General features: G+C 37.3%; 1 protein-coding gene across 2 annotated transcripts in view; it reads right to left on the bottom strand.

The window, feature by feature from the left end:
- Positions 1-3,584: 3,584 nt before the first annotated feature.
- CBLB (Cbl proto-oncogene B) overlaps positions 3,585-11,516 on the bottom strand; it is a 125,815-nt gene continuing 117,883 nt past the window's right edge. For both annotated transcript variants that reach the window (XM_064410619.1, XM_064410620.1), the window contains one exon: positions 3,585-7,327. In XM_064410619.1, coding sequence (XP_064266689.1) covers positions 7,065-7,327 — 263 coding nt within the window. In that variant the 3' untranslated portion in view covers positions 3,585-7,064. The remainder of the gene's footprint in view (positions 7,328-11,516) is intronic.

Below are 11,516 nucleotides of genomic sequence, written 5' to 3'. Positions count from 1 at the left end.
TTTGTACCAAATGTCAGATCTTTTCTCATCTGATTCCCTTGCCTCCTGCTGCCATTACACAACTTTCCTGCTCCCCCAAGTTAATCACAGTTCTAGCACTTCCTTGCTCAGCCAGGTTGAACATTCTCACCCCTTCCCTCACCATCCAGCCATCCTGTCTCTGGAGGATCTCATCCAGGAAGGCAATCTGCGCTTTTTGAGACCTAATGAAATTCACCTATTTGTTAGAATTTGGGAAAACTATAATGTGTATCCTCCCCCAGGCAGCAGCATGCAAAGCCACATACCTTCTATCTCTGTTTTACCTAAAAAGCTACAAAATTGTCATCAACATAGCCAACAGATGGGCAAGGTTACCTGACAAATGAAGAAGGGAAGTCTTTTGGAGGCCATTGGTGGAATCATTCAGATATAGTGCTTTTACCTTCTCTGAGTGAGAATTTTCCAGCTATGTGATACTTACTTCTTTGATGTCAAAGGTCAATCTTTTACCCAGCCGCTCGTGGTAATCAATTACCTTTATCTGCAAGTAAGTTCTCAATTTCACTGACACATCTTCTAAAATTCATCCCTTCCCACCTGCTCCTCAATTAGTACTAAACATAAGCAAATATTTTCGTGAGTTTTCAAGATACAAACTAAATTCATTAGACAAACTTCTTAACTCCCATACATTTAGACACAATTCATCTCAAATAGAAGGACTGTTACTAGCAGATGTCATCTATGTTGGTTTCTTTTCACATCTCAAAAGCAAAATTGGGATTTGCTGAAATAAGTGGGTTTCATTTTCATCAGAGACAAGAAAATAATGAAACACAAGAGTGATCTTCCAGGTCAAGAAGGGAACAGGAAAAAACCCCAGTGATAATAAAGAAAACAGGCTTTCTCACAGAACTGTCAATTCATTTTGGATGACCATGCTCACGGGCCATTTGGATACAGTGCAGAGGATCTGCATAACCACTGAGACAGACAAGGCCAGCAAAACACTTTATGAGGGACCTCAGAAAAAAATACAGATGTGGTTGCAAGCTGAGATAGGAAACTGTAGTGTCTGTCATTATGGAGAGGAAGGATGTGCTGGGGATTGATGTCACTAAAGAGATTTGGGGTGGGAGAAGAAGATAAAAACAGTCTTAGAGGGAGCAGAAAAGGATGCACAGTGATGTATCCATTGTAGGACGAAGGCCAGGCTGAACATGGCTCAAGGTGGGGTATAGGAGAGCAGGATAATTTGAATTTTAGTGCATAAGCGTAGGTAATAAAAACACTACTGACAACAGCCATAGTGAAAAGAGAATAAAAGCTTTTAAATTAAGGCTCAAGAATTTCATATGGACCACAGTAAATTGGTAACAAAAATATAGCAAGAGGAAACACTTGGGTCACATGTTCAAGCAAATTAATAGCTTCAAAAAACTACCAGCCACTACCTTCAGGTATTTCTGAAAGATTAATGATGTAAATTTACTAATGTTTGTAAAGAATTTGAAATTCAATGACACTCCTTTAGCAAATTAAAAAGAGTTCTCCAAGGACACTTTCTGCATTGTTGTCTAATGAGAACTAGGGAGCAGATACTACTTTCAGTTCCCTGATCACCACACAGATGCACAGAAGCCAAGCTCTCTATTTCGGAGTAAATGTATGCACCTCCCCAGCTACACAGGGACAAAAAAACTTGCCTCGTAGAAAGAACATGGGTGACTGTAGTAGCTTGACTACTGTGCAGATTCAGCTACCCAAAAGAGCAGCTATTTTGTAACATGATTACCACATGGTCTGAACTCCCCAGGCTGGCATCACTTGTAGTTCTCTCTTCCACGCTCCACCAGACCAGCACATCTCAGCATACACACACACGCATCCTTCAAAAGCTAAGATGATGAGCTTGAAAACAGAGGTGTTTCCACTGAAATCCTTATAAAGCTTTTGGTTGTTTTGCTAGCATGCAAACACTAGCATGAGCAAAATGCTATTTCACACTTCCCTCTGCTGCTAAAACCCTGGCATCATGCTCCTAAACATTGTGACTTCTAAATACGACACACTGTCCTCAGAGAAGGACATAGCCTGGAGAAGAACACAGTAACTGAGAACTGGAAAAATCATAAACTCCTTCCTGTGCACTAGGTCTCCAGGCAAATCACACTAGCTGCGTTTACAATCCAAGCAGAGAGGGGCTTGGATTGTTATTACCAAATTATCTTCTTCTGCCTAGTTACCTGCTCATCTCCCATCCTGATGGCTACTGTGGCACTTACTGCAAAAAAAGATTCTGTTTTCCAAGCAGCACTGTTGTAGTTGGACTGGCTGATTCCTCCACAGATCCAGACAGATGCAAGCAGCTTCAGAGTAAGAAGATCACTATTAAATGGTTTTGAGAAGATCACTGTTCAATGGGTTTATGTTTTCACTTCTGGCAGGTCTATGAAGCAAGAATCTTGTCACAGTTCACATTATTCTGAGTCTTCTAAGTTCCTTACAATGTTAAGGATGTTTATGCAATTAAGTTTCACAAAACTAAGATTTATTTTTTGATTTAAGATTAAGATTTAGGAATTAGCATTCATTCTGAACAAAAATTTCCACTGCTAAACATGAGATCATTTAAGGCGAAATGGAATGTTCCTATGTCACAGTAACACACACAGTGTTTTAAAATCTAAACTTATCAATTTCCTGATGGAAACGTACTGAAACTGATAAATGGAGGTAGGAATCTCACACAGAATAATGACTGGGTCTATCAAACAAAAATTCCTGAAACATTCCTAGAGCACCCAGCTGCTAAAATTTGATTGTAACACAATAAAGTAACACCTAACTGTCACATAGGAAGAGTAAAAATGACAGAAATAGGCCCTGTAGTACTAGAGACAAGTATCCCAAACAGGTAAATTCTCTAATTAGCAATGTGACTAGTGACATACACAGTGGACAAAGATTTAACACACTGAAGCACCATGAAAATCTCAGCACTGAAGGTCTAATCCAACTGCAGGGAACAGTGCTGAGTTTTAAACAGCAACACTTGTAATGTCATGCATAGTACAGGGGTTTGATTTTCTAAACTTTTTTCCAGAATGCTGGGATACAGTAACAGGAAAAAAAATGTTTTACACAGCTAAAATATTTTTGACATTAAGAGTACAATGCTTGAGAACGTAAATGCACAGGATATTAAAAAATATCTGTCAGTTATTGTAATTTTCTTCAGGAAAAATATCCTGCAAATTAATATACAGTCGGACTATGTGTTCACCACTTTGAATTCTAAATATTTAATGGTTAGCATCTTTCTGCTATACAACTATTACATGCACATTCCAAAATTACTGCCAATTTATTAACTTATACTACTGAAATTTAGAAATGAGGCAATGTATGGGGATGAAAAGCACATGTCTCAAAGCAATGATTCACCTTATTTTAGGGCAAGGCCTCATTTTTGTGGCTTACAAAACAATGTTTTTTAAGGCCCCTACACAGCACAGGCTATGTTGCTAAAGCGTCATATGAAAAGTGGTAATATTCATTAACAGAGACAGAGTCTTGAAAAATCATGGACCAAGCCAACATTCTCTTAACATTAATTTTATAAAATACCTTACATGAACAGATAAAGAACTTGAGCATACATAATAACCAAAATTTAAAAAGAATGCTGAATAAAATATAAATTAATTGAACACACCACTAAATTTGCCACATTAGACAAGTTTATAAAAGGCATTTTCAGTTAAAATAGTTATTTGAAAGAAAATCCTTCAAAATGGAAACTGCTGAAGTCCTTTTTCAAGAAGTCACTCCTAAAAGCGCTAAATATTCCAGGTCATCAGGTAGCACCTGAATGTGCTTTGAATATGGTGTTCATTTGCTTAAAAATTTGTCAATATTTAAGACACGAATTTCAGGTCAGAGTTGTCAGTGCAAAGTAAAGCTTCAAGCTGAAAATGAGAGAAATACAACAGAAGAAATGATCCTGGTACAAAATTTCCTAAATTCACATTGTAAAAAAGCTGTGCCAGATGCACTCTTGAGATAATGGACATGAACAAATTTTACCAGTGGCCATTTTAGGGTTCCAGACAAGCCATTAACAGGGCTAATTATATTAGTTTCCTTCACCACAATTTAGTTTTTTCTTACATATAGCCATTGGAAAAGACCTGTGCTGCTGATGTCCACTTGTTCTGCTCAACTTCTGATTCAGCCAATTTGCTCAAAATGCAGTAACTTAGCCAAAAGGAGAGAAAAGGTGAGGCCAACCAGACAACACAAGGACGGTCTAAAGACTTCAAATGTTTCTGAGTTTAACCAACTTTGTTCACCCAAGCACTCTCATTCAAGTCAGTCATCCTTAAAGTTACCTAACACATTACCAGGCTCAAACCCTTAAGTCTTTCAAAGGTTAAAAATATGTTTAGAGAACTATGTCTTTAGAGAACTGGACTGCAGCCAGATTAACTTACTTTAAGCCTATTAATTCCTGCAGAGTAAACATCAACTCTAGCAAAGCAATTTTGCTGTTTGACTTTAACCAGAACAGGTCTGAAACAGTCTGCATGTTCCACTATTTAAGTGTTATTAGCACACTCATTCAAAGATTAATGGAAATCTTTTCAAGTTACCACTCAAAATACTGATATTCAAGTTTGGTTTTTTAACACATAATAAAAAAAGAGTGTCACTGGTAGTCACAACCAGAAAGAAGGAAAACTTTAAAAGCCTTAATCTATCAGGCAGCAGTTCCAGCCTCTAATTGAAATATAAGGATGTAATTTGTATAAGCTGCTGCATAAAAAAGAGAAAATGAGTTCTTCATTACAATTCAAAATTTCAAAACTCAATGTGCAGATTGTTAGTTCGTCCTTGTAAAGCATTCTTTTTTCATTATTGCTATGCTGGCAGTTATGCTAGAACCTCATTTCAGTAATTCCAGTACAACCAGAGTGTATAATTTAATAGCCTGAATCATTTTCAATTTACAGCTAGCTAATACGCTACAGTGATGTTGCAAACAAACCAAATGAACAAGAGGGTTCCATACTACACAAAACTTTCTCCCAAAACAGAGGAAAGAGATTAACTTGAGTCAAAGCATAGAATATAACTTACACCAAAACTTTACCTAAGCTGTACTTGAGGAATGAACAATTACAGGAGGGTGCACAAACTCAGAAGCATTTGCTTAAATCCAAATGCTGCAGCAGTTTTTCCTTATATACCCTGTATTCTCCTGATCACTTTTTATCACTGACGCAGATTAACGATATCCATATTATGCTTTGTGATGCTACAAAATAATTTAATTAATTTTAAGAACAAGTTTTTTCATGAAACAATGGGACTTCGAGATAGCAGAGTAATTTCCAATGGGTGTTCTCAGTTACTTCAAATCCTGCAGTTCAGCCACGTGCTGTCTTTAAAAACATCTTTACAACAAACACACTGGCTGATGAGATCTGATCCTCTAAACTTTACAAATTCTTGCACCTACTCAGAGTGAAAGAGAACACTAACAGCTGAAAGGGAATAATGAACTTCACACCCAGCCTGGCACACTGAAAATTTTTGTATAATCATACATATCAAAATGAGAAAAATATTCTAAATATCACATGGTTTTATTTGTTCAATAGTACTAGAAAAAAAATTTCAAAATTTCCTAAAAAAACAAGAAAGCAGCAATCTTAAGAATTTTTCTGAAAATATTTGGACTCAACTTTGAACATACTCAGAATAGAATTGACTTCACTCTTTTTAATATCAGGAAGATTTTTAAATTGGCTTGCACCAATTTGGGCTCAAAAATAAAATGCCAAAGTTTGGAATATCACTAACCAAGTAAAGCAAAAATGTATTTCCAACTAAACAGCTGGAAAGTGAGTGAATGAATTTGGGTGTTAAACAAACCCTTGAGGATTATGAAGTGTACAGGGGAGGGAGGAGGTTATTAAAAAACTTGGCAAAAAATATTGCTACAGTAGGATTAGGAATTAACAGTGCATCAAAGATTTAAAGTTTCCAAGTTAATACAAACTGATCCAAGCCACAATGAACCACAGGATAATCACTCAAACAAAACATTAACCGCATTCTACTTTACTGAATCTAGAACTGGAATTTACCTGAATACCTTTAATATAATTGAAAAAGATTCCTTTTAGTCTTGCCATGAAGAACTGGTGCCATTAGTGTGTAATCAAAACACAGTATTATCATGTGCATTTGGCTTTTTTAAACATCTGCAATCAAATACTCAATTTTGAAAGAGATTTTACATTTGAGAACTCAGTATCACTGCTGCATGAAGTGTTTTATTTGTTGGTTGGGATTTTTCTGTGGAAACTGTATATAAAAGACTGTGAGACTACAGGTCATGGAATTCTTGTTAAACAGAAAGCTGCCCAACATTACTGTCAAAATACCTTTAAAAAGGCAGTTCACAGAATAATATGTTTTACATTCAGATATTTCCTCTCTCAAAAGCAAAGGAATCTCAGAAGAAAAAAAAAAATCAGTAGTGAAGGCCACATACTTTTTGCATTTGATGAGCTGAAATGCAAAAAAAACAATTAAAGCATCTTGTAAAAGAAAAAAAAAGACCAAAAGAAAAACAGGACTCCTGGAAAGTGATGATTTAGTTGATGGAGTGGTCAGCATGGAAACTGTTGGGAATGCTACAGCAGAACTGACCACAAGTACAAGGGAATATGAACAGGACATAGTACAGGCACAAACTAGAAAACTGTAACTTGCCAACTTGTAAACAAGAAAAAGCATTTCACAGATTAAAAGTTCTAGGGAAGTAAACTTTTTTAAAATTATTTTTTAAGTTCAACCCTGATTTAAAAAAGTATGGCTAGCAAAAATACATAAGCCTCAGCATATTTTTAAGTCTTGATCAGAGCAGCCATGAGCCTTTGATAAACGGCTGGAAATAAACACCCTTCTGCTAAGGATGAAGAAAAATATTCCATTCTGTTCTTCCTCTCATTCCCCAATCCACATGTGTATCTGCAGAATTCATGCGCTCCAAGAAAATCTTGATGCTGCTATAGATTGAGACGTGGGGAGACTGGTGGAGGAAAACAGACAAACTCTCTTAAAATACTGCGGGCCACGTCAACATTATTCTGGGCAATTTCAAGTGCCCTCTTGACTTCTTCAAAGGAATAGCCCTCTCCCATAAGTTTTGCAATTTTTGCATCCACATTTTCTGTGGAACTGTCAGAGCTGTATGCTTTCCTGTGATGTATTTCTGGTGCAGTTCTCCGAGGAAGTGGTTTAGGGGGTCTGGCTGGTGCTTGTGAACCATCTGTTTCAAATAAAAGAGATAAAAATAATTATAAATTGGGTTAAGACTGTGTTATAGTGGGGGTTGGTCAAACCCCATGAAGCTGTTTTAACAGTAAAATTCAAAAAGGAACATGAAGAAATACAGTTAACCAATACAGCTCATTTTAAAATTTTGACAGAAGCTGAAGTCCTCAAGAACATGCAAAATGGAAATAATGTAGCAATATACTATTTTAATAATAATATAGGAACATGCAGTTTATAATCTGGATTACTGAAAGCTGGAAGAAAAATAAAGTATGATGGAATAGGAGAGACAGTGAAAATAGCCAGTCAAACTCTTAAAGGCTCTCCACTCTCAACCCATAATTTGAGAATATCTGAGTTAAAAAAGAAAATAAAAAAGCAACAAAACAAACTAACAAAAATCCCACAAGCAAACAAAAAGCCCAAGGAAAAAAAAAACCCTACAAAAACAAACAAATGAGCAAAGCCCAAACACAAATTTGATTACAATTTTAGTGAGGACCATAAGTTGTGTAGAAGAGGAATCCAGACAAATAAACCGAAAGGAGAAAAACCCTTGATTTATTGGTCCATCTTCTAGATTCTGTTAGTTCAATTGCTATTCCTGTCATGCACAGCAGCTAAACAGAAGTACATAACTAAATGGTCTCTCCAAAAGACCTCTAGCCCTATTATTCCCACAATGAGAATAGAACATGCTCCTTCCTCTCCAGTCCCCCTCTGGAAATATCTCCTGGTTTCTTATCTTCCATGGAAAGGTTACCTTCACAGTTAATGCTGGCGACTAAGAATCATGATGTACTGGTGAGAAAAAAGCTAATATTCAAACCTGCTAATCTTCTCAGAGTCAAGAGTTCCGTGCTCAAGTAAACTTGGTACTTTACTGAAACGCCTTTATCCTCACTGATTCCACAATAAGAAGCTTAAATACAAGCAGGCACAGTGCAAAAAACACTTTCAAGAGCAAAGTATCTAAAAAATTAAAAAGTCTTTAATCCCTCAAAAATGGTTTTAACAAGTCCTATCAATAGTGACTTTGATAGATAAATTAGACGAATTTCTGGCTGTGATATTTCCTGTTTACTTACACTGAGAGCAGTGGCATTTTCCAGTGTTAAGTACTTCAGAGATGGTTCTTTGGGCATGGAAGAAAGGTCATATATCCAGTATGCTTGTTGTAACCTTATCATAACACCGGATAGAGGGAACTATAATTCAACCAAGTGTGTGAAACACTTCAGATAAATGAAAGCAGTTCATACAAGAGCATGTTTAATGCAGGTGTATTTTCCTTTCTAGTTCCATCAATTTGGATACACGTTGCTATGAAATTTAATTTCACCTCTTAATTCAGAGAGTTAATAGTACCTTTAGCAAGATGGTGATATTCCTATGACAAATGGATGAAAGAAATTTGATTAAACATTTACAGTAAGGGGCTAAGACCTACAAGTACTACTTTATATGTTTTGATTTTTTTTTCTCTCTGAAGATAAAAAGAATTATGTAAATGTTAAACATTCTGAAGCTGATCCAAATGTGCTATGAAGGTGTGTAAGATCCATGAAACACCTGTCTGAGAATTAACTATAACTCAGTAAATGCGGTTAATCACTAAAAACTGAATCAGAAACAAATTCAAATTTCTCACTTCACTTATTTTAGGAAACTCAAGACTGCAAAAGAATAATATTCTTTATCTTTAGAATAATGGCACATCATTTAAAATCAATCACTTTTCTTTCACAAACCTTCAAGCTGTTTTAATATGTACATTCCATTATGGACTTCATTTCTATACAGTATGAAACAAAATTAAATTTACAAATTGCATTTTCCCCTGGGCTTGAAGCACGGAAGAAATTCCTTATGCATAAATCAGATCCTTCCCTGTGCTTGTGTTTCATGAGGATATTTTTGCTTGACTCAGCCTAATACAGGCTTAAAACTGTTATTTCACGTTTAAAATCTTCACTTCACTGAGGTTTTCAAACAAACTTTATTAAGCAATCACATCATTTAGAAAGGTCACTTTTAATTCCGTCAGCAGATTTGAAGCATAGGCATTTTATTCTCACTACAGCGACATCTCTCAATAGCATAGATACTCTGAGATCTTCAGCACTCTCAATTCCCATTATTATTTTTTTAAATGCTGACATCTCTTTCAATATCTTCACATCCATATAAAATTTCAGCTAAAGCTGGGTATCATATTGGATCCTGAGCTTAAAGATATTAAGCCTAAGCTGCATGTCCATCTGGACACTGAGATAGAGGTATTAAGTAGAACTTTCTTTCCCTACCTCCCATCCTCTGATGTTTCAGCAACCATAGACATCTAACTAAAAATTCAAATAGATTTTCTAACTGTGCAAGTCAATTAACAGTTTCTACCATGAGCAGCTTCCTCCACCACTCCCATTTCTGTAATTCAGCACTAGATTGAACCCTTAGGTAAGGGGTTAGTACAAAAGCAGACACAGGCTCATTTTGTAAGTGTTTAAAAAGCACAGGAAAAGTGGTGAAGGCTCAATGGCACAGTGGGAAAAGCTGTTTGTAATGATGCCAACTGTCTGTTCCTCTCTGCTGTGAAATGCCCTTCTTTTCTTCCCTCACTGCTTCTCCTGGATTCCTTGGTCTTTCACCAACAGCTTGAGGAGCATCAGAGACACAGGTGACAAAGGCTTGTTGTGAAGGCCCTCTGTGGAACAGTGGCAAGCAGCTACACCTCACCTAAGTGGGGTACAGGAACAAAGCACACCCAGGGGACACGTACTCCAAGGAATTCAGAGAGCAGGGAGAAGGTGAGGGAAAGACCCACTGCACACGCTGCTCCATCAAGCTGTTAGGCACCATCTTTGTACTTTGCAATACTGCAGATTACATTATTTCCTCCTTAGTTAAGTGAAATACACCCTGGAATAATAGTCTTGTAAAAGGAATCCAAATTTGCAAGCAAGTGTTTTCATAAGGTCAACTGAGGGAATGAATAGGCAGCAGGCAAATATATTAACCAATCATTTGAATCTGTATCTTACAGAATAGCTAAGTTCAGCAAAACAGAGCAGACATCAATTAGAGGCTTAATTTTCTTCTTCCTTTCCCTCTTATTATTGGCTGTGCTTAGGTAAAATACTCAAATTATTAGCAATATTACAGAATAATAGAATGGGTTGGGTTGGAAGGGACCTTAAAGATAATTTAATCTCATCCCCCTGCCATGGGCAGGGACACCCCCCACTACACCAGACTGCTCAGAGCTACATGCAATCTGGCCTTGAACACTTCCAGGGATGAGGAATCCACAGTTTCTCTGGACAACCTGAGCCAGAGCCTCACCATCCTCACAGCAAAGGACTTCTTCCTGATACCTCATCTAATCTCCTTCAGTTCTCCCTTGTCCTCTCACTACCTGATCTTGTAAAAAGCCTCTCTCCTGCTTTTTTTCTACGCTCCCCTCATGAACTGGAAGGCCACAATTAAGTCACCCCAAAGCCTTCCCTTCTCCAGACTGAACAATCCAAATTGTCCCAGGCTTTCCTCACAGGAGAGGTGCTCCATCCCTCTTATCACCTTAGTAGTCTTCTCCGGACTCACTCCAGCAGGTCCATGTCTTTTTATGCTGGATGCATTTCTCCAGGTGGGGTCTCATGACAGCAGAGCAGAGGTGCCGAATTCCCTCCTTTGTCCTGCTAGCCACACTGGTTTGGATGCAGCCCAGGAAAGCAGGATGCAACCCTTTTGGCTTTCTGGGCTCTGAGCACACGTTGCCAGCTCATGTCCAGCCTCTCATCCACAGCACCCCCAAGTCCTGTCTCCTTCTCTTGCTCTTTTTGTAATAATTGTAAACAGTTGGATATAAGAAGTTTGAGAAACTGTGCCTTTGGGGGAGTGGGTTGCATGGCTGAGTACTATTTCTGAAGTGCTGAATACTGGATATCTGCACTACAATAAATTACTTGGTAGACTTTAAGGATTCAGTTAAACATCATGACAGCAATCTTAAAAACAGCAAAAAGGAAGCAGAGAAGTTAAAGCACTGCCCATTCTACTCTAGGAATCCAGTATCCAAATTATAATTAGATTTTAGTGTGAACTCCATTTCTTTTTCAGCTAGTTCAGAGAATTACCTTACAAAAGCACTGAAATGAATAATTTCTTAAGTGAGCTGATTAGTT

This window comes from Passer domesticus, chromosome 2 (genome assembly GCF_036417665.1).
Source record: "Passer domesticus isolate bPasDom1 chromosome 2, bPasDom1.hap1, whole genome shotgun sequence".
NCBI lineage: Eukaryota > Metazoa > Chordata > Aves > Passeriformes > Passeridae > Passer > Passer domesticus.
The sequence above is the reverse complement of the archived record's forward strand: the minus strand, read 5'-3'. Positions and strand labels throughout refer to the sequence as shown.